The sequence below is a fragment of the Sparus aurata genome, chromosome 7, assembly GCF_900880675.1.
Source record: "Sparus aurata chromosome 7, fSpaAur1.1, whole genome shotgun sequence".
Classification (NCBI taxonomy): domain Eukaryota; kingdom Metazoa; phylum Chordata; class Actinopteri; order Spariformes; family Sparidae; genus Sparus; species Sparus aurata.
The window spans coordinates 26,614,273-26,638,218 of record NC_044193.1 but is presented as its reverse complement, the minus strand read 5'-3'; the positions used below and the strand labels follow the sequence as shown (position 1 = coordinate 26,638,218).

At 40.9% G+C, this 23,946-nt stretch overlaps 3 protein-coding genes across 4 annotated transcripts; 1 reads left to right on the top strand and 2 right to left on the bottom strand.

Moving 5' to 3' along the window:
* Window positions 1-1,225: 1,225 nt before the first annotated feature.
* Window positions 1,226-11,023, top strand: tmco4 (transmembrane and coiled-coil domains 4). The gene is made up of 14 exons (XM_030424372.1): window positions 1,226-1,497; window positions 2,191-2,341; window positions 2,731-2,905; window positions 3,317-3,344; window positions 3,439-3,568; window positions 3,887-3,984; window positions 4,123-4,266; window positions 4,415-4,534; window positions 5,706-5,870; window positions 6,455-6,591; window positions 6,893-6,977; window positions 7,304-7,421; window positions 7,644-7,761; window positions 9,819-11,023. The coding sequence occupies exons 1-14, from the start codon at window positions 1,455-1,457 to the stop codon at window positions 10,332-10,334; spliced, it is 2,028 nt and encodes a 675-aa protein (XP_030280232.1). The 5' UTR covers window positions 1,226-1,454; the 3' UTR covers window positions 10,335-11,023.
* Window positions 10,386-18,998, bottom strand: htr6 (5-hydroxytryptamine (serotonin) receptor 6). Its single transcript, XM_030424373.1, has 3 exons — window positions 16,458-18,998; window positions 13,495-13,629; window positions 10,386-11,493 (listed from the first exon to the last, which is right to left on the bottom strand). Exons 1-3 carry the CDS (start codon window positions 17,370-17,372, stop codon window positions 11,137-11,139), a joined length of 1,407 nt encoding a protein of 468 aa, XP_030280233.1. The 5' UTR covers window positions 17,373-18,998; the 3' UTR covers window positions 10,386-11,136.
* Window positions 18,999-20,585: 1,587 nt separating this feature from the next.
* Window positions 20,586-23,206, bottom strand: micos10 (mitochondrial contact site and cristae organizing system subunit 10). 2 transcript variants are annotated; one of them, XM_030423712.1, is made up of 4 exons: window positions 23,056-23,206; window positions 21,982-22,029; window positions 20,908-21,018; window positions 20,586-20,808 (listed from the first exon to the last, which is right to left on the bottom strand). In XM_030423712.1, coding segments are annotated over exons 1-4 (234 nt in total). In that variant the 5' UTR covers window positions 23,129-23,206; the 3' UTR covers window positions 20,586-20,806. The 2 variants fall into 2 exon arrangements, with proteins under 2 accessions (XP_030279572.1, XP_030279571.1); XM_030423711.1 differs by having other exon boundaries at window positions 20,912-21,018; window positions 23,056-23,205.
* Between the last annotated feature and the right edge of the window lie 740 nt (window positions 23,207-23,946).

Below are 23,946 nucleotides of genomic sequence, written 5' to 3'. Positions count from 1 at the left end.
TGTAATTTCTATAATGCCATATAAAAACTATGGCTTACAGGATAGCTGAGTATGGTACTGTATGAGTCATAGCTCATATCTCTCCTTGCACATACACAAAATTCAGCAAAGAGTCCCGTTGGATTCCATTCATTCCAATTACATTGGCCTTGGTCTGCTGTGTCTATTTTTTTTCTGTTCCTGCTTGTGACCCCATCGCTCTTAAAATCAATTCATGGACCACACACAATTGAACAATGGCGCTTTCTGTTGCATTCTTAGCCATTGGTTACATCTAATCAAAAGATCAATGTACTTGCATGACTTTGTCCTTGAGTAAGGCTGCTTCCTTGAGTGGTTGGCTGGCAACCGTCCTCAGTCTCGTACTGTCACTGAGCATCTGAGAGAATGTTTTTCTTTCTCGTGGCAGACAGTCATAGGTGGACCTTGGATTAACTCTGAAAGAAACTGTGTGAATCAGCATGAATAGAAGGTGAACTAATTCAAAAGAATTATTTATTGCTTTACTCTTCAATGTCATATGGGCATATTTGGCAAATTTCAGAATGATCCACATTATGAAAAGTATAACAATTGAGCTCATTTAAGTAAACAAAGATGGTAAATGCATCAATCAGGGCTGTGCAGTCAGAACTGCAGAAAAATAAGTTGAGGCGCGATATTAAATGTAACACTCACACCTACTGGCCAGCAGTTGTACTAGCTCTGATTTGTTTGTTTTTTTCACTGGTTATATCCACCTCTCTGTGTGTTCATAAGTGAAATGAGCAGCTAGATTTTTTTGCCTCTGCTTCATGTAGCGCACAACCGCCCATTCCTGATCTGAAGATGTGAAATCCATCAACTTAATATCAATGAATCTAACAAAAACTTTCCAAAACTTATCAATCGTGAACAGACCCCTGCCCAGTTAGTGTACGTGGAGGTTACGTCACTTAACGTTTGCAAACGAATGATGCTTTCAAGGACAGTAGAAAATATTATCGTTAAATGCTTAGTCACCACGTTACTACATTACTCCAAGGTGTTATTTTATACCATTATATAGGAACCAATTAAGGCGTTACTACTACTACTACTACTACTACTTCTTCTACTTCTTCTACTACTACTACTACTACTACTACTACTTCTACTTCTTCTACTACTACTACTACTACTACTACTACTTCTACTTCTTCTACTACTACTACTACTACTACTACTACACTGCCTGTTTTCAGAGTAAGTAAAACAAATTAAATATGTTTCGACTCAATTTTATCCGGGTTGATATCTAACAAAAAAACTTCCACAAGAAACGATATTGCTGGTTGTTTGGGGGAACATTTATCATCGCAGGGGTTTAAGAGAGTGAATGTCTTGTAAGCACCCGGATTTTCAGATGTCAGAGCTCAGGAGGGACACCTGAACGCAACAAAAGTTCAGTCTGCAGAGTTGTGACATCTGTGGCCATGGAGGAAAAACAGAGAAGTACGGACACAAATGTCGCTCCAGGTACCAGACAGAATTTCGTTATTATTTTCCCCAGTGTTGTAGTAGAGTAAGTTATTAAACCGACGACGTTATAAAAGTTGCCTCTGAACCGTTAGCTATTTACTGCCTGAGGCAGCACGGCTACTATCAGCCAGCTGCATGTAGCAGCTAACACAAGTGTTGTCTACTGTTGAAATTCAGTGGTGTGAGTTACACCGGCTTGTTTTGAAGTTAAAGCTAAAAGGAATGTCGAAAATCATGTGGGTCGGACACACTTTCGCAGCCTCTGTATGTTGAATTCAGGTCAGTTCATCAGAGACATGATGAGGAGCACAAAGTTAGACTCCCAACCTAGTTTCGTCTTCCTATTTTGAAATTAGAAACGACGCCAAACGAAACTACACTCAAAAATCTGCCAGTCTAATGCAGAATTTTCCTTAGGTCGTATAAACATGTGTTGCAGAATATTACGCAAGACTTCATATGAACCAGTGGGGTCTTCTGGTAAATTCGGCATTTAGGATAAAATCTGTTCTTACACACTACACTCTCTGTTCGTACAAAGTCGCCTCGGGCTCTATATCTGTGAGGTTTTCACTTATGATGAATGTATCGTTGATATACATCGCTTGTGATTGGTTGCCCCTGTGATGTGCCTGAATCAAACTCGTATCTTTAAGTTAATAATTAAGCTTTGTCCATTTATCACCTTAGACCCAGGGGGAGCAGGAACAACACAAGATGCCCCACGTGACCAAAACCCAGAGGAAATTATCAGCAGGCAGCTGGCAGAGCAGAGCCGCTTTGCTTATGCTGCCCTGTGTGGTGTCTCACTGGGCCAGTTGTTTACTGGACCTGAAAACAGGTATCAGAGCCATGTCATCATGACATGCTGTGTGTACCTCCTGTCGGTACCAATGCAGTAAATGTGTTGAGGAGTGTTTGCTTTCCCAAGTTTTTTCCCCCTCTAATTGCACCTAACATATTATGTGAGATGTGAGTGACTGATGACTGAGGAGATATGAATGTTTGGTCAGTGTGATTAACTATCGGACGTACAGTATTCCAACAAACACTGAGTAGAGTTGGGATACTGGTTCTTAGTACGCATTTGATTGCATTATGTTTTTATTACACGTGGCTTCTAGATAAAATGACCTTCCTTAATGATAAAAATGTAAATAAAATATATTAAAGTTGCAATTGAACTGTTGTTGCTGCACTTGAGTAGCTGAGCTGTTGCATGTTTCTCAGTGTGTTCAGGGAGCAGTATCTGCAGGGCTTGGTCCGCTGGCTGGACCTGGATGAGTCGGTGATGCCGGTCATGGGGGCTTTCCTGTCAGGCCTGGGCTTCGAGGGCTGCGACACCTTCCTGTCCATTCTACAAGCCGACCCGCTGCTGGCTGCGGGGGCTACACCAATCATACAGGTGTTAATCACTCTAACACAGAGGATGACATTACATTGAATGCATCATGTTGAAAACTGGATTGTTGCAACAGCAAATAGAAATGTGACAAAGAAAATGTTGAGTTGAAAGATGATTGCAAATTGGATCATATTATGTAGAGATGTTTGTTGAACTAACTAAAGAAACACAGTCAAATATGCAATAAAATAATGAGAATTACAATAGAATCAACTGGAGCAGCAATTTATTAATTAATTATAACATCTACAAAGAATGTGTAATTGATTCTACTCAAGGTCATACATTATTTCATTTCATCAATTACAAATACAGTTGTCTAATATGCAGTGTTTTACAATTTTGCTTTGCTTTTCATGACAGAAAATTAACTATATTGTACTTATTTTGTGTCTTGACTTTGTATTTCAGAGTCTGGTGTCTTTTTCTGTCAAAGATGGTAAGAGTCCTTTGATCAATTGATGACTATCAACTTTAAATGAATGTAAAAAATTCTTTCAGGCTTGTTTATTTATCATTTTTAATGCACTCAGGCCAGTACGACGCCAGAGCGAGGGTCCTCATCCGTCATGTCAGCTGTCTGCTGCGGGTCTGTCCACAGCAGCTGGAGGAGTTTGAGGGAACACTGGTGGAGAAGCTGGGTAAAGGAGGAGAGGAGAGCGAGTAAGTCCTGGTTAGATGGAAGGATGGATGAGAGATGAATGTGACTGAGACAGTAGGGATTTTTATATGGTGCGTTTTACTCTACGAATATTAGGCAACTTCATGGTGTTATTAAACTTAAACCTCAGTGAATTTAAAATACTAAATGAAATGCCATTTACCCTTGTATCCAAATTGATTGCATGAAAATATTTGTGAGGCATTAGCAAACACTTTTGTCAGGGTGTCATTTAAAATGCACCTAAAGAGTCATTGAAATTGAGATAATCAGCATCTCATCTAATATGGATGATCTCTCTTACTCTGCCTCTCCATTAGAGAGGAGTCCTCTCGGCGACAAAGGAAAGAAAGAGGGCGAAAGTTACGACGCTACCTCCTCATAGGACTAGCCACCGTGGGTGGAGGAACTGTGATTGGTGATTATTCTTGCTTCGAATAGTTTTGAAAATATTTGAAACTCTTAGTATCTTAATGTGGACCCATAGGCTTCAACTGAAAAGCTAATTAACTCATAATTAAGTCACATATCAGAATGATGCATGTGCCTTTGCCAGGTGTGACAGGTGGGCTGGCTGCCCCTTTGGTGGCAGCAGGGGCCAGTGCTGTGCTCGGGGCTGGAGGGGCCGCTGCTCTGGGCTCAGCCACTGGCATTGCAATCATGGCCTCCCTGTTCGGAGCAGCAGGAGCTGGATTGACTGGTGAGAGGGTTGGATGACACGTGATTGTATGCAAGAAGTAGTTAGAATTTTAACTGATAACAATACATATTTTTGTGATTTTCTCAGATGTGTTTACCCTTCTTTTGCTCTTCAACCTTTATTTCATTTTCATATGTTGTCTCTCCAGGCTACAAGATGAATAAATGTGTCGGGGCGATAGAGGAATTTGAATTCCTGCCACTGCGCTCCGGGAAGCATCTACACCTGACCATCGCAGTGACAGGTTGGCTCTGCAGTGGTAAATACAGTAAGTATGGCTTCTGCTGTTTCACTACCACAACCACTGACAGTTTTCACTGATTAGGTGTAGACAATGTGGATAAATCTAAACCTGCAGAAATGAACTGAACAAATTACAATAACATTCCTCAGTTTTTAATCAGACTAAGAGGAGTGATAGTGCCAGGGTCATTGTGTCCACCTGCTCGTGGTGAAACAAAATCCAACAAAAACAAGATTGACCAACATTGCTAGCCTTACACATTTACTGCAACCTTATTTTAAATTGATTGATTATCAGCATGTTCTCGTCAGGTTTTGTGGGAGGTTTAGCAGCTCCGCCAGGTCGATTCCGTGGAATATTGGATAGATAAGTAGATAATGCTGTTTCTGAAAAAACTGTGGAAGTTTTTTTTCTGGCTGCTATAAAGCTGACACTGAAGTGAGTTGCCTGATGAACACCTGGCAGCAAAATTGTATTTCTTGCTCAATTTTATATTAGGGAGTACTGAAAAAAAAAAAAGAGTTGGAATTGTATTGGGAATGTGGTATAAGATGTCAAACGTTGTTTAAGCAATGAAAGGTGTTGAAATCGTTTCATGTAAGTATCTAAGTTCAAATAAGATTAACCACCAGCTAGCAACAAGCCCGATAAGTTATGAGTTTTTTTATTTTGAAAGACTTCAGTGCTCATTTAGCTTGTAGTAAGCTCCTCTGGGTTCCTGTTTTTTTTAGTTTTTTTTTTTACATTTAGAATGTAATTTAAATTAATTTGATTTGACTTTTTATTGAAAGTTATGATAAAATAAAAGTGACTCCAATGATGTCCTCAATGAGCTGTACATTTGGAAGTTTGAATGGCTAAAGTAATTACACGTGTTTAAAAAAACAAGGAGGACTAAGAATAAAGAGAAACAAAGAAAAACATGGATGATATTGCTGGGAAACAGCAGTTTAAGTCTGAGCAGAATACTGCGCACAATGTTCTAAAGCAATACCAGTAAAGTGTCTTCCTGTTGATTATGAAAACAAACCACTCGTGTTTTGGTTTTACATAAATCCATGAAGCTCTCTCCCAACACTAAAACCCACACTCAGTTTTGCACAAGCTTAGTACCCCCTTCACATACAATGAAGTAAAAACACTTGATTTATGAGTGCCGCTTCCTTTACATAAAAACACAACTGCTTTCTTCCAGGTTCGTTCCAGGCACCATGGTGCAGCCTTGGCGAGTGCGGGGAGCAGTACTGCCTGGTGTGGGAGTCACGTTTTCTCAGGGATCTGGGCTCAGCCATGGCCTCTCTGTTGGATGGGCTGGTCAGCATTGTGGCTCAAGAAGCACTCAAGTACACAGTGCTCTCAGGTAGGAGGACGATCATGCAGAAAGCACCTAGGCCTTGTCCACACGCTCAGGATATATTTCCCATTCTGTTCACATGACCTTCATTTTATGAAATATCTCTGGAAAACCTGAGGACACAAAATCGATTCCAAACACTGTTGTGGCAAGAAATTCTAAATTAAAGATTTGTCCAACACCAAAGATATACACCTTTGGGCATACGGAGTGACCTTACTCTATTTTTAAAAAATCATGAAGTTGAGTTGTAAAATTGTAAGAAGTCTGACCTGTAGTCTACAGCTTAAAGCTAAGTTTCCAGACAAATATCAAGAAAATATAAAGAAACCAGCATTTTTACACATTTTTATGTGTGGATAAGACCCTAGTCGCTTCAATAGATTTGGATTTGGAGACAGGAATGTTCGTGCTTGTGGTGAAATATTTCCTTTTTCTCAGCTTCAACATTGGGATCTGTAAAATGTCAATGATAAAATTCAGTGTTATTGTTGCATAAAACAATCCTGTATATCTTATCTAGCCGTGTCCTTTTGTTGAGTCTATGTTCAGCACTGAATTGATTTCTTTTACACCTTCACACTGTGCAGGTATTGTGGCGGCTCTGACTTGGCCTGCGTCTCTGCTGGCAGCAGCCAGCGTCATTGACAACCCCTGGTGTGTTTGTCTGAACCGTTCAGCTGAGGTGGGGAAACACCTAGCACAGGTGTTGAGAAGCAGACAGCAGGTATCATAAAAATACCTTGAATCTCTGTTAAGATGCACTCTACCATAGTGTACTAAAGTATTGTGTCAGTTGTTGCTTTAGAAGAGTTAATTGTATATTTTGTGCGCACATTATTAACTGCATTATTTTAACGTTCAACTTTTCTGTTCTTCAATTGTACTCTAGTTATAGAAAAAATATTTTAATTGACCTGAAATTTTCCCCTGCACTGAGAGAGGATAATCTGCCTATGTTCAGTAAAAACAAGGAAGATGTTCTTCCTCAGAATTGTGCATCTCTTCTTTTGTTTTGGTATTTGAAGGGGAAGCGGCCCGTCAGTCTCATAGGTTTCAGTCTTGGGGCCAGAGTTATCTACTACTGTCTACAGGAGCTTGCAAATGACAAAGGTATGATCATCTTTCTACAGATAATAAACTATCATTTGATTGGAGTTAGATTAACAGCCATATTTGCTTGCACCGACTTGCCAACCATAATTGTTGACTCAGTTTGATTTTCAAAATGTTCTATGTGAGACAATCCTGGGTTTAAAATTTTAACACCACAGTTATTGCCATCTTTTCTCTTAAATCCCTGGTGAAGCGGATTAGTGATAATTTGTGTGATCAAACATAATTAGCCTAATTGACGTTCTCATTTTCCATCTTCTGTTTTTTTACATGGTACGTTGTTCTAAAAAACTGGTTGGGTCCTGTGTTGTTGAACTCCTCAGGTAGTGAAGGAGTTGTGGAGGATGTAGTCCTCCTGGGGGCCCCTGTGGAAGGCTCTGAGAAGGCCTGGGAGAGAATGACCCGGGTGGTGGCCGGGAAAATAGTGAACGGCTACTCCAGGTAATCTGACAAAGGTCTATCCTGTAATTAGCATGGAGGCAAATGTTTACATGTTCATGTTAAATGCTTACTGTTGCTTTATAGCTTTGATATGCTTATTGTTCATATTTGAGTTTCAATGTTTTGGCTGCTGGGGATTTGGAAATACCTGTTTTGACAGCGGGACTTGTGATTTAAGTATTCAATATCACTGAATGACTTTCTGAACTATCCACCTATCAGAGGGGACTGGCTCCTGGGGTTCTTGTATCGAAGTTCATCTGCACAATTGTCTGTTGCTGGGCTACAGCCAATCAACATCCAGGATCGGCGTATAATCAATGTGGATCTTTCCTCCGTGGTGAGTCAGAGCTTGTATTAAATAAGGCCCACTGAAGTTTCCTTAATGACTAGTTTTTCAAGTGCATGTCAAGTTTTTCACCTTCCAACAAAAGCCACGTGCAGAGGCATCAGCCCCCTCAAACTGACGCATCAGTGTCACATCTGTTTGCTAGGTCAGTGAAATAATATAAGAGTTCCTTGACTAAAGGACGAGAGGAGAGAACAAGCTGGCAGAACCCACCAGACACCTCTAAAAGAAAAACTTGCAAAATATACAGCATCTGCAGCTTTTTCTGTTATTATTCTAAGTATTAGTAGTAGTATTTGTACTGTTGTTGTTTCAAAGCTTTACACAAATCATTCAGTCAATAATGTTTGTTATTTGATATGAGGGTATCTATTAGCTGTGGTTTGTCAGAGTTCAGGTTTTGAATTAGAATTTTTGCGAAGTCTTTTTTCACCATGAAGCTTTCTCTGTCCCTCAAGTGTTTCTTGGCTATTGTAAACACAACGCATATTATCATCTTGCACATTTTTATGGAAAACATGTTGAACACAGTTGCCCATTTACACATCCAGCAGATACTGAGTAACATTAGCATTAATTTGCATCTTTCCGTGTTAATCTGTTTTGGTATTCACTGACTCCTGAGGGAAATATCTGTCTCTTTTCTTAAGCTGCTAAATGCCACACTTTGTTTACCAGCTGTTTGGTCCTGAGAAATGAGAGCGGTAAGAGTGAAACAAAACAGCAAAGTTGCGGGCCCTACAGAAAAAACAATTAACCTGAAGATGCTAAAACACTGCAGAGATGAGGAGGACTGCAGAGCCTGGTGATAATTTCCTGTGTAGAATCGTCGTGATGATTAACTCCTCTCTCATAAAACATACTCCTCTGACCTTTAGGTACTATATAACAAATGATTCACTTTAAAGGTTCTATTTACAACATTCATTTACACTACACACTGGGTGTCTGCACTTTCCCAACTCAGAGAAAACGGAAACGGCCATTATATTGCTTTTCTCTAATCCACCGAACTCAATTGACAAAAATAGTCATTTTAAATTGCTGAACATCCATTCATTCAAACTTGAGAGAAACAGAATGAAACTCCCCAAACCCATCTTGGTTAGTCTTTCCACTGTCCCAATAATCACCCACTCTGGATAGGTCACACTAAATTTCCCAAATTTGATGTGAAAATATGGTCTTTACACATAGTTTTTCCCAGCTTTACATAAGTGAAATATTCAGCTTGCTAAAGAGATATTTCTTTGATCTGCCTAATGACCCAAATCCATTAAGGCATTTGTAACCTGCCACCGCTAGATGTTTTGGGCAGCTAAATTGTTATGGTTTCAATTGAATGTGAATACCTTCACATGCATGTGTGGCCAGACAGGCTGTCAAAACGAAGAACAGAGAAGCTCAGCTTATAACACACACAGAGGGACTGTGACTTAATTCTCTGCTCAGGACGATATAACTGTCAGACAGTAAACTGTACATATCACATAGTTGTATGCCACTACATAAATGTTCAAAATGTCATATATAGAACCTCAAAAGAAACAACAAGGTGGAGATTTTTGAAAATGTTCTCCAATCTCCAAATGTTCCTTTTGTAATAATACAAAAACAGTTTCTCATGACCAATATTAAAATGTAATGAGGTATGCTTTTTTCTCAGAGAGTTTTATTTGCATTCTAAAAGAGACAGTTGTGTTGTTCAAATAAAATTCAAATGTAAGAAGATAATAAGGCCCCTGCTGGTCTGTTACAGTTCACAGCAACGCCTTCCTCCCACCATGTCATTCCACATGATTCCGCATGAAACGTCACACACAGTAATGGCCATGTCAGTTGTCAGAAGCACAGTAAAACCATACACTATACACCTGTTCATGAAATGTGAGGGATAAGATGGGTAGCTTTACAAAGAATATGAAAAACAGACTTGTACAAAGTAATGATGTTTTCTAACTAAGAAAAAGGAAAATACACCGTCATTTACAAAGAAATGTGTATCTTTGTATAGACAACGACAGTAAAACCATGTGTCTGCTTCCCAGGTGAACGGTCACTTGGACTACATGCGTCAGATGGACACCATCTTGGTGGCAGTAGGAGTCCCCACCAAAGAAGTCTCAGGAGCCTCCTTTGTGATTCCTCAGCCTGTAACAATAACAAAGGGGGCAGTGGACATCCCTGACCAAACCCCCGATGGGCAACGAGTGACTGAGACACAAAACCAAGCTGAGGAGGCTGAGACTTGCACCGAAGACGGTGGAGACGTGAAGGATGTGGAAGAGACAGAGGAGATGGGTGACGGCTGGGATATCCCTGATATTTCAGACCTGCTGGACTCATTAAATGACCCAGAATCGGAAAGTCAGACTGCAGTCAAAGACAATTTAACACTAACTTCTGAGGAGAACGCCACTTACGACGACACAGCCTCCGCTTTTAATGCCCCGTGTGACGGTGTAGAGGAGGCTGACCCTGATAATGAACACGTATCGTGGAGCTGGGATGATACACACTGGACCACAGAGCACACACACAAACAAAGGCAGCCAAACTTGTAAAGAGCATGTTACAGGACAAGCTGTTTCCCTGTAAAATCTCGTCTTCTCAAGTTTTTTTTTTTGTTTTTTTGTTTTTTTTTTCCAGCATCAGAGCTTTGTTGGAGAAAATATTCATTCCACTCTCAACACACTGACATGCCAGAGACAGCAGTCTCGAGTGAAGAGCCCCAAATTAACTGCTTTATTTTACCATGAAATGGTGTTTTAAGAATATTGTATTAATTTAATAACAACTCAGATTTTTTTTTAATGAAGTAATTTTTTTTTTTTTACAAAGTGTAAATATTATTATAATTTATTGACTGAGCTGTGAAATCAGATACCTGTAAATACTGTGTATTGCAGGCTGTAGAGGATGCTGCTGGCTCGGTTGCTATGGATTTTATCACAGTAATTTGATTTCCACACGGCCAGTTCAGGGAATGCGTCTACTTCAAGGCCTTGCTTTTCTGAAGGGCTGCCTTCTGTAGAGTTTACAAAAAAGTTAAGTTACATTGTTTACTGGCACTGATAACTGCAACAAGTCTCAACCCTGAACATTTTGTTTTGGTTATGCCCCACATGGGTTTCTTCAACCATCTTCCTTAAACGTAAAGAAACACGTAATTCAGTCTAGAACAAGGGTGGAGCTTACTGAATGTGTCCATAGACATTTTTCTTTTTAACATAAAGGAAATCTCTTAAGCCTGCATCTGTTACCTCATTGTGAGTAAATCATGAATTATGACCAGTCTCTTTACTTTTCTTGATACACTTTTCCACCGTAAACCCTGTCAGAATATTAGGTAACTTCATTCCATATTCAGTCCAGGCTGTCGACCTGATTTGGCAGGAGCAGAGGCAGCTCGACGCCAGCGTGCTCGGCGTCCAGCAGGTTGACGGCATCAGTGGCGGTGGCAGGGGGGTGGGTGGGGTCAGAGGCCAGGGGAGAGGGGGGGCTGCTGGCGAGGTTAGGCTCCCCTGAGTTGCGGAGAGAGAGGGAGAGCGCAGGTGAGGGTCTTCTGGTTGACCGCGAGGAGCAGCAGGGCAGGAGCTTCCCCAGAGCTCGCTTGAAGTCTCTCATGAACAGCGGGTAGATGATGGGGTTTATTGTGCTGTTGCAGTAGCCCAGCCAGGTGATGGCGTCAAAGAGGGCAAGGGGGACGCACTCACACACTGCCTGGATGAAAGGTAAAAAAGGTTTAAAATTACTGAAAGTAGTAAAGCAAGTTGAGCTCTGGTCAAATGTGAAGTGAAGATAAATCAGAAAACAAATGCCGGAAAAAATGAACAAAGAAATAAATACAGAGAAATACACATTAAAGGCACCTTTTTTGACCTTAAGGTGATTCATGTTCGTATCGTGCACACGGAAAAGGACCCACAAGCATGACAAGGAAACAGATTTATATAACAAGCAATTCAAAAAAGCTTTGGCTTTGCAAATGTTGTATAAGGATGGAAACATATGCAACACATGTTAGATGTAAAGGGGAAATTCTGGTGTATTTAAACCCGTGCCCTATATTCACATGTTCATAAATTCCCACCTGGGGAAACGCACAATGACGGCATAACTCTCCAAAAGACATACTCTTAATTCCACATTATAATAATTAAATTGATAGAATGAATTCAGAAAATTATTAGTTCACTGTCCCTGAATGTATTTATTTATCCTTTTTTCCCCAAGTTATATTATTTTAATATCAATTTATAGTTCTGTTTATTTATTTCAATCAAAAAATGAGAAAACACAATGGAGAAAAAAATGGAAATAAATAAACACCGAAATCAAAACAAAAATACAGAAAGAACATCATTGCCCCATTCACAGAATATTTATTAATTCTTGGTTAATTGTGAACATTTATTTATTAATAATGTATTGAACATGTTAACATAATTTACAGTACAGCTTTTGAATAAATAAACGGGAACAAATAAAAAGATAAAACTAATAGAAAAAGAAATGGATACATAAATAGGTAGTATAATCTATTATTTGTATATTGTGCCGGTTGCCCATCTGTGTGCCCTTCTTGTTTTGTTCCCACTTTATATTTATGTCTTTGGTGTTTGTTGTGTTATCATCCCAAAAAAAAGAAAAAAAAAAAAGACAAAGACGGATTTTCTTTCTCACTAATCACAGTGGTTGATACTTTTTCTTATGAAACACGTCATTTTCCCGAGAAAAGAATTTGCAAACGCATTTTTCGAGTGCATGGTTTCATCTGATGGTTTAAAAGCAGTGATGTTGAACAGACCCACTTGGTGCAGAGAAGGACGGTGAAGGAGGAGACAGCTGTTAGAGGATAGCTTCCAATACTATCAAGATGAGACAGGGAGGCGGTGGGAATAGGACAGGAAGGAGGGGTGCGTTTCACACACCACATTGAGTGTGAAAAGGAAGGAGAGCGCAGACACAGTCAAGTCTCTGTGCTCTGTGTTATGCAGGGGAGAAGCGAGAGGGCACAGATGGGAAATCAAAATGACTGGATCATTGAAAGCTTGAAAAACAGGACAAGTGTCATTACCAATTTAGATTGAGCTGTTTTTTGACATTCATTAACTCTCGCCGAGGCCGTTCATGGCCTCTGATGTCTGCTCGCTGAGTAATGAGCGCGTGTGCTCAGTGTAATCAAATCAAAATCAACAACTTAAAAATGAATACCAATTATAAATGGTACATTGGTGTGTTGCTTCTGAGTTTGGGAATGAGTCAGCCACACAAAGCTGAAATGCCAATCTATTTCCTCGTTGGATAGCTTGGCAAGGGCTGTGACGCCGAGGCTGGCCAACACAAAAATAAACTGGTATCCAAGTGTTTTTTTTTTTTTCTTCTTCTTTCTTCGGCATTTAATTCACACTGTTTTAGCGGCCATCACACGCTTAAATCTGTGAGAAAACTGACAAAAAAAATGTAAAAAATCTGAGTCACAGATTCATGGAATAGAAGAGCTATTCAACATCAGGCTTTTTACACAGTGAGGGATTTAAAAAAAAAAAAAAAAAGTATCTTTATAGTGAATAAAGAGTGCATTAAGGTGAAGGCAACCTCCCAGCTCATCTTATCATGCAACTCAGATCCAAGAATCATTACGTGTTGACTGTATTTTATTTTTATTTTCATTGATCACATTTGTCTTATCTCACACGGAGTCAGGGTTTCTTTACTGACCTGAGCCATGTTGGCGATAAAAAAGGGTAACCACGCGCTGAAGAAGAGTCCCAGGAGGACTCCTAGTGTCAGGCTGGCCTTCAGCGCCCTGCGACCCTGCCTGTGAGCCAGACGACGCTCACTGTTCACCGACGGCTGTAGACGGTAGAGGAGACAAAAGGTTACAGGTGCAGCGTCAATCTCCCTTGCCAACATTTAAAAAAAAAGCTAACCTGGGTACTTCTTTATGGCCTTTTTGACAAGCAAATTACATTATATTAATTCATTTTTAACTTCCTTCATGCATTTAATTAGTGGTTTCCCTGAAAACGTCCAGTTTCATGCTGATGGCAGCAGATAACAAGCAAAACAGGAAGCATTTGCAGAGAGAAACACGCTAATACACGTCAATTATGAGCAGCGTAGGTACACAGGTCCAAGTGGTCGTCTACCTTTTGTGTTTGATGTACCCCACCGCTGAAGAAGATATCATGGCAACACTTTTTCATAGAGCTGCTCTGTTTTCAGTGTTCACATTTGTTGGTCAATCTGATGATGGTATTGTTTGGTGTGACAGACACTGCGCATTTCAACCTTTCATCTATTACTTTTAAAAGTCTGTTTAAACAGGTTATTGTTAACTATTTGGGGATCACGACACTAGACGTGCGTTTTGATTCCATTGCTTAAAATGGGTAATGTAGGCTTAAGAAGGTTAAGCCTTTCCAAAATGTAGCGCTTTAGTCAATCATTTATATAGTGTTGTGTTGATCGCAATTTAAATTCACCAATCGAGTGGCCTGTTCATCGAAAGTCACACTGATTAGTAGTGGATGGGATGACAGTGCAAGTGGAGTTAAATCATTCACTTAAAGGAATTGTTATATGTGCTTATTTGGCTTTCTTGCAGAGATTTAGACGAGAAGATCGATACCACTCTCATGTTTGGACGCTGTACGTGAAGCCACAGCCGCCAGTTAGCTTAGCATAGCACAATGAATGTAACAGATGCTGTCAAAGTAAAAGAAAAAAGAAATTAATTAACTAATTAACATCCAAAAAATAAGTGTAAAACCAACAAGCTTGTCATCTTTTTACATTTGACACAGCCGGGCTACATGAGCGTAGGATGGAACGAGAAAGTACATGTCCCAAAATGTTCCCAAACTGTTGTGTCAAAAAGCTGATCACACATTTGTGTTTATTATATGTCTTCTCCACTCCTCAAGAATATGGTAAAAATGTATATATATGATCATGTAATGAGCACCTTAAACTTGATTAACCAGTGGGCCAGTCTTTACAAACTAATGCTGTGCAGCCAAACATTGTTAAAACCTACAAGTTTAGATTTTAAATCTTAGGTGTGATCGTTCGGTGTTACTTGGTTTTAGAGGGCAACTGATCAACGATATATCTGTTATATGTATAAGTTGTCCAATGCAGAAAGAGAGTGTGTGTGCGTGTGTGTGTGTGTGCGCGTGTTTGGTTTATGGCAAATGTGACAGACTATGTGGGTATGATGTTTGCAGACACATCTGACACGCTGTCTGTACTTTTCTCTCTCAGATTTCCGAGCAGGTTTTACACCTCTTCCCTCTCACTGGGGCGCTGCTTTTCCTTCAGACATTCTGGGCTGAAAGTGATTAAGGAGGAAAACATTTTTTATCGCAGCTTCATAATTATTTCTACATTAAGACGGCATATCTTAAGATTCTAGGTACAGCATGAAAATAATGAAGAGAGTTTGAAATTCATGAAAGGTGAAAGGATTCCTTTATCTCCCTGTCCTTGCAGACCGCCAGTAAACGCGACATTTGTGCGGCTTGCCTTTCACTGTTCATCACTCTCTGTCGGTTCAGATTCAACGACATCCTCCACGTTTTTATCGTCAACTTTACACATGAACACAAGGTATTTGCCATGCCGACAGACGTCTTTATCACTAAATAGCCTCAATGGAAAGACTGTAAACATCCATAGGGGTCCTTTAGACTGAGAGAGGCACATCCTGCTGCAGAGCCACGAAACAAACACCCTCAGACTTGCACTATTGAATAGAACATCCAAGTTATTTTTGTAGTATTTTTTATCGGCATGGCAATGTTAAACACAGCTCACGGTGGCCCTGAAGTGCAAATCACAAGTAAATTGAGAAATATAAATAAGAAAACACAGCCTGCATATTGGAAAATGATTTAATAATAGTAATAATTATTACAGTGCAGCCCAAAGTGTTTAACATTTAAAAAGAAAAAGAAAAAATACCCCAATAGAATCCAAACATTAGAAGTTTAGAGTTTTTTTTACTCGCTGTTGTGATTTGCCCTTCAGGGCCACCTTACAAAGTAGTTTTCCTACTTACTTTAAGTCCTACTTTCAGCTATACTTACAGACTTAGGCCTACTCAAAAGCAATCTTCTAATCAAACCCATCGGAACAGTCAAGAGGGTCCGGACTCAAAACTGAGAAAACTACATTCGGCTGCAAAAAGCTTTCAAATTGCGCTATTGGAGGGTTTTTCAAGCGCCTGGAGCACACATGGCCTCTAATCATAAAATGACCCCCAGCTTTAAAATTGCCGCTTGGACGAAACTTGTGATCAGTGGATTTCAACGGCACAGCATTTTATGTCACGACATGAGACGTGGCGCGAACAAGTGTTGGATGAAACCTTAAAAAGTGTCAAGGGAAAGACAGGCTGGAGAGCTCTTACTCAGATGGACGACTGTAATTTGGTGATTATCTCTGAGCGGCCGTCTCCGCTCACAGAATGAACCTTATCAACTCCCACTCACATTAAGGTCTGCTCTACTTAAAGGCCATTCTACCATTTTAACACCATTGCTGACTTTTATCGGGTGTTTCAGTTCAGGCTTTTGCGAAGAAACTGGTCGGCACTTATCCGCCGATTGCCCTCGAGTACACGCTCTATCTCAAGTATAGACCGTATCTGCCCTGGCTGTGTGCCCTCTCTTCCTTACCGGTACATTGTGTGACACAAGAGGCTCCTGGTGACTGCAGTCGTCTCCGTCCTGCTGAGGTGGCCCGGCTGCGACCCCCGGTGAAGGAGGCCTGGAAGGTTCCCCGAGGGAGGGATGTGGGTGTGGTGGGTGGCTCAGTGCCGCGACCCTCTTTGCCTGCCTCCGTGCTGCGAGAAGGATCCGACAGTAGGTGAAGCAAATTGCGCTGGAGGGCAAAAAGAATGTGAGTACAGATGCCACCAGGGCAAAGGGCAGGGTGACCCGCAGGCGGCAGTGAAAGGAAAGGCCTCCTGACGGTGATAGCTGAAAGTAGGACGCTGGGTAGGGTGTGTCAGAGTAAGAGCTGATGTTGCTACCGCTGACCCCGGGGCCTGGTGAGTGCCCACTCCAGTGGCCTAAGCTGTGCCATTTCATCTGAATGGGCAGGAAGGAAGTCAGTGCCGCCAGCCCCCAAGCGGCCCCTACCAGGAGCAACGCCCGCGGTGGGGTCATCCTCTGCTTGTAGCGCAGCGGCGAGATGATGAAGAGGTACCGATCCAAGCTGATCACACACAGGTTGAGGATGGACGCGCTGCAGCACATAACATCGAAGCAGAGCCAAATGGGGCAAAAGGCGGGCCACAGCACCCAGGCCCCACACAGCACGTTGAGCATGGCTGGCGGCATGACCACAAGGGCCACCATGAGGTCGGACAGGAACAGAGACACCAGGAAGCAGTTCGAGGTGCAGCGCAAGGAGCGATGGGCGAACACCAAAGCGATGAGCAACATGTTGCCACAGACTGTCATGAGGATGATGACAGTCAGCATGAAGGCCAACAACCAGGGGCCGCTGCCAGTGATGTTCCAAGCACTGGCGGCGGCAGAGCTGCTGTTGTAGCTTCCTATGGAGCCAGACGGGTGAGAGTCAGCCATGGTGCTAGTTCTCAGCAGTGAGTGTACCAGCCCCTGAAGGTTCCACTAAATGTTACAGACCCTCGCAGCCAAAGCTCTCACTTTTGGGGCACTGTTGAACAAAAAGAAGCCACACAGTGCTGAGAAGCCATCCAACTCTCTTCCCGTCGAGGTTAACCGGACAGTTCTCCATGAAACTCCGTGAATATCTCCATCTCCTCTTAGCAGGAATACATCCAGTTGCCCTGGGATTACTTCCAACCAGAGAAGTGATCAAGATCACCCACACAGTTTCACTCATCTCTCCATCCTGGCCGGCATGTCCCTGCCTCATCCACAGCTAAGAGCCAGAATGAGCCATCCGATGACTGACAGAGGGTTTTCGAAGCAGCATGTCACACTGATGACAGCCACTGGAGGAGGGCACACACGGAGAGATGAGCTCGACTAGACATGCGAGAGCTGAGCCAGTGAGAGAAACTACAGAAGACGAGGAGAACACGAGCCCATTCTCTGAATTATTCCTCCCGTCGGAGAAGTGGAGTCGTGAGGCTTCCGCGCGTCCTTTGTCGAGCTGGAGCTCTGCTGCCTTTCACAAGTCCTTTTTATTCTGAGAAACAAGCGCGAGGGAGCAGAAACCCAAGCAGACACCCTGCAGCAGTCATTTGTAAGCAAGGCTCCGCTCCTAAGTGCTCTACAGGTATCATGATCCTTGTAACGCTGCCTGTACATCCCCCGCTCCTGTTAATCCCTGTGTCGGCCACTCCAGCGCGCGTCCCAGCCCGAGCGCACAGATTCTCAGAAGGAGCGTGTCAAAGCATCGAGCTGTTAATGCATAACCATGCACAAATCACAGCCAAGAAATGCTAATTCTACATCATAGGAACTGGTGTGGGTGGTGTTCTTCCATCTTTGGTCATTGAGGTTTTAACTACTTAGGTGCAACTATTATGGCATTCTTTGTGAGGCATTATTAAGTTCTATCTATTTGAAAAGGGACTTAGAATTAGGCATTCTACCTGCTTTTTGTTTCGTGTGTGTGTGTGTGTATGTGTGTGTGTTTGTGTGAAATTTAAAGACAAAAGAGTGTCTGATCTAGTAGTAGCATGGTCCATTATATCTAGTCTGTCTTTCTCATGTTCACGAGACTCAATAACATGGCATGATAAAGCTTTTTCACTCTACAGTCCGAGGCGTGGAGATGCTTTTATAGCCTTTCCAAATCAATACACTCTTCCTGGATTTGTTAAATTGTGTTTTGACTTAAACATGAGGCTTTTGACTGAAATAGATGAATGTTCAGGATGTTTCATGATGAAAATTCACACCTTGATTATACACTAGCAGTCTCCACACAACTGAAGTGACATCTGGACCAACTGGCTGCAGTTGACATGATTTGTTGCATCAGAGTAACAGGTCTCAATACATAAGCAATCATTTAGTTTGCATTGTATATTCATCCACATACAATTGTAAAGCATTACCGTAATTTTTCAGTTTTTGTGTTGCCTGTGTCAGAAAATCGAATTGCTTTCGTGCAAGGGCTAGCTGGTTAGCACGCTAAGTTAAGTAGACATTTCTGCAACACAAGATACATAGATGTAGACATAGACATAGACGTCATAATGCCGGGACTGTTGTTTCTCCACATTCTGTTGATCATTTTTGAGTGTTTTTAACTGAAATTCTTACATATCGCACATTTAAATGTGTACATTTTTTGCAGAAAACATTTGAATAATTCATTTAAGGAGCACTATGCAGTTTTGGAGAAGAAATTAAAACGCATAATTTTAATATTTATAATATTAATGATTTAATAACACAAACTCTTAAATTGTTGTTTTGCCATAACTGAATAAACAAGCTGTTCTCAGAGGAAAATAAGGTCCCCAGAAAACCAAATGAAGCAAGAAAGATTGATGTAGTAGATAGATAGAGTAACTGCACTTAAGCAGATAACAAAAAACTGGCTGAAACCGGTAACGCCCCAACAAAGCAAATGGAAGGACTTAATTAATGAAGTATATAAAATGGAAATAATAAATCACAGGATTAGGAATTTATCTAAGTTGTTTGAGGTGAGATGGAAGAGAATACAGATATTCTTTGAGCCCGGAGATATTCCCTGAACTAAATAAAGACCTACAACTATGAACACCTACAACTGTGAACACACACATATGTATATGTACATACATCTGCAAGCTTCTGTAACTTGAATTTTGTATGTGTGTTTTTTTTTTTTTTTTTGTGTTTTATTTATTTTTTATTCTTTTTTGGAATGTATTAATTACTTCTTTTTATTTAATTATTATTTTCTTTTCTTCCTTTTGATTGTGGGATTTTGGGAATATGGGGTGGGTTAGGGGATATGTACAGTAGTCACCTTAAAACTGGGTGTCAAGTAACTGATGGCAGGGTCCGCCAAGTATAAATAAAGTAAAGCAGTATGAAATTGTGTCACCCTTAAAGGTCAGTTTGTCTATTCAGTCATGAAAAAAGGGGTTTGTTCATGCACAAAAAAAGTAAGTCAGTGAAGGTCATTCTCTCCTGATTCAAAATTTTCCCCCAATACTACGTAGTGCACCTTTAAAAAGGAACATTTAGGTGTCAGTTCATCAACAGTAGATGTGGATCAAACCTCCTTCCTACATTGTCAATCTAGACGAGCTGACATGATAACGATTGTTCTACACTTCCCAGCGGGAGCACTTGAATACGAAATAACAGAAAGCAGAAGCATTCAGGGGGTAAAGTCCTCTGCACTCCGGCGTGTCAGCAGACTTGCCAAATTCTAAACATATTATGCGAAGCTCTCAATTTTCATGCCCCCTCAGAACTGACTAATCTCCATCACTACGCCCATCATCTGCCACATCGCATCAGCTGCTGCCAACCTTCTGACCCCCTCTCACCCACACCAAGCCCACCACCTTATGGGATAGTGTTTGCAGCGCGGCCCCCACCTTTCTCCACGACACATTTGAGAAAATCACTCCCACTCGCATTCAGAAATAAACTGAAAACCCACCTTTTTAAAGCTGCATTAACACTTGACTCCCATTGCTCCCTAAAGCATCGCCATCCCTGCTTGGAGTGTATGATTTATAATCTAGCTGTTATAACTCATTATCTATCTCGTTTTTGTACACCTTTGTTCAACGTGATTTGTGAATGGTTGTCATCAATTATGAAGCATCTGAGGGAAAATGACTCACCAGGGCATCGTTTTTGTTGTTATGATCGTTTTATTAAATAAACACAGACTGTCCTGATCAGGCACATATACATCATACAGAGTCATACTAGGGATGGATCGTTCAGCAGAGACATAAGGGTCTAACTGGAGAACAGTGCAAATGGAGACTCCCCCGCAGAAAAAACAAAATTAAAAAGAACAAACTCAAAAGCATAAAGACGACAGTCCCTCGGTGACTCGCAGCTATTGCTCCTGTTGAGGAAAATGGAAATCAGTAAAAGAAATCTTGATTTACATAACAATTGTTTCTTTAAGTTGTTTTAAGGTGCATGTGTGTTTTATTGTACTTACAAACCTTTTCACTTCTCTGCTGAAAATAATGTGACCTCAGGTCATTCTGACAGTTGGCGTATGCCATGCCAAGTCCCGCTCCCGAGCCAAATGAAATCGGCCACGTGTGCCCTACGAATGAAACAGGTACTTTATTTTACATTTAGGGCATTTAGCAGACGCTTTTGTCCAAAGCAACTTACAGTTACTCATACATTCATACACTGATGGTGGTGGCTGCTATGCAAGGTGCCGCCCAGCACATAAGGAGCAGTTCGGGGTTCAGTGTCTTGCACAAGGACACTTCGACATGCAGACCAGGGGAATCGAACCAGCTGACTTCCGATAACAAGACGCTGCCTCTACCCCCGAGCAGCAGCCACCCCTTCACTTTATCTCTTACACAAAGACATATTTCACCGTGTGATTAAAAACATGTCAGCGTTGGCATGTGAAATACTTATCACACTGTTGTTGTGACACCTTGACTGTTTTTCTTTTTTTTAAATGTACTTTAATACTCAAACGCTCGTTATTGTGCTTTTGAGGATAGGTGTTGTAATGCTCTTCTCACAACAAAAGCACAGAATACACTCAATTTGAAAATTAATTTTGAATAACGTGTTGAAGTTGGATGGATGAACGCTACACAAAGTAGAAAACCTTTCTTTTTTTTGTTTGTTTACCTACCTACAGAGCATTACCCTGCTCTGATTATACACCATCATGCTCTGATGCTCTCTTGTGAAGGACTCTGAGTAAATTACACGTTCAAGGTAGGGCTGAACAATTATTCGAAATATCATCGAAATCACAATATAGCCGAGTGCTTATCCATATTTAAGAAGATGCCTTGTTTTTTGATAACGGGAAAATTCTTCACAACATGCAAACAAACACGAGGCACTGTGGTGATATAGAGATGCCCCAACCTACAGATCACACACCCCAGGCATGAGGGAAGATTCCCTTTTCGGTACAGTCCCAAGCAAAAACCATCATCCTTTTTTTTGAGAAACGAAATGCAAAATTACCATTCCCACTAAAATTCCCATATAGCTTATTGCTCAGCAACAATCCATTGAAACTACTTACGTTTGAAGAACAGAACGGAAAACACGATTCCCAGCCCGAGCCCAGTACCTGCAGAAGTGGAGAGATTCAAATCAGCTACAGTTTGACATGGATGACAATGTCCCTTTAAAATGACTGTTCAATTTATACAGCTATTGGTTCGTCATCGCATATGCTTTTAATGCTGATAATGTATCTGACTTCTCTGAATGTATATTATGTATAGTATTTTTTTTTTTAGGTAGAAGTTGGCCTGTGTATTTGTCTAACAAGCTGGTTAATAATGTGGTGTCGTTTCCCTTCGCTGTTTCAAAAAACACCTGCACTCTTAAACACTGCCTCGTTAAAACAAGCGGGCCAGGTACCTCATTCCAGTAGCTGTAATGTCAAATGACGTAGCACCAAACTCCATTCAAAAAACCGTCAGTTTTAAGGTGCTAGCTTACTAGCTTCACGTGCATGAACGTGAACTTTTTTGCAATAATACAGGATCCAGTCGTCTACAATACCACTGACTCATCGGACAACACATAATTAGAAGGAAATAACTAACCTTTATAAGTTACTGAAAATTGTGAGATTGTGAGTCCAGACACTGGAAACTTAAATGGCTAAGGATAATATGGGGAATAAAAGTGTGTCTATGCTTTATATGTATGCCGAATTCAAGAGCAGGCAAATACCGTCTCGTTAAACCTCTAAATTAATATTTCCAGCAAAGGTTCACGTATCGATAAAAGGGAAAACAGCAAAGTAACATTTTGTGAAAGGCGGTTCCACTTGAGCTTTTTCCAACAACTTAATTAAAGAGAAACGCAATTATGTATACGATTGACGTGGTGGCAAAAATACCGATGGTTACATTCTTTAAATAAATTACAGCATTAACCCACATTTTATCTACCTATCACAATAAATAAGTCTTATATGTCTAATCGGTCATTCGGTTGTCCTTTACGAGCCCTTTATGGCTAGCTAGTTAGCCTATCGCCCAGTCAATGACAGCTATGGACTACAGTAAAACCTGCGGCTTATTTTGTCCTTACTTTAGGATATTACAATGCTATCATACACACGAGTCTTTGGGATATTTACCGAGTTTAATGGCACCGTCTGCCAAGCACCGGTCCCACTTTTTCCCGAGCTCCTTCTCAGACATGCTGAACATTAGCTTGTGTCAGGCTAGAAGTGTCAAATGCAGCTCTCTGGTGATGCTTTCACGTGCTGTCGGAGATTATTTCGATTTGTGCCACAGAGGGACGACCAAGTGGCAAACAGCAGAAGGCTTTATTCCCCCAAGAGTTCTTTTACATGTTAGTTTATCGGCTAGATGTTGTTAATACCTAATATGAGAAAAAACACACATACTGTAAACGAAAATTCAATTGTACTTGGTCACATGAACGCAGCATTACGCCAGTTTTCCAAACCTTGCGAGTCGCGTTACACCCGCAGCTTAATGTCGCCATCCAGCGGTGAAAACTAGAATGGTCCAAACAATAATTAACCCAGTGACAAACACATACTGTCTATACACACACACATATGGTTTTAAAAAAGCACTCATATTTGACTTTTTTTAATCACATCTTTTTTTTGCAAATTTATTTTAAAGTTTCTGAATGAAATTTTGTTTGACACAAACCAGTACACTGCCATGAGTCTTTACAGCATGTTCACCTTATAACACTGATTTCCTGAGATGACAAGAGACAATATCTGACCACATACAGTGCGCAAACATTAGATATCATCACACAAAAAGTTGGCATATTTTGAAATCGTTACCATTACATAAAGATGCTGGGACACTTGATTACTGTGCATTCAAATCTGAAAACTAGAAAACTGGTGTTTAACACACAGAATCAAAGCACTAAACATGGAAATTATGGTATATATGAATCCTACAAACTGACTGACAAACGTATTAAGTTCATAAAATGGCAGACTATCACATACAAACGATCCATGTCACTCCTCAGC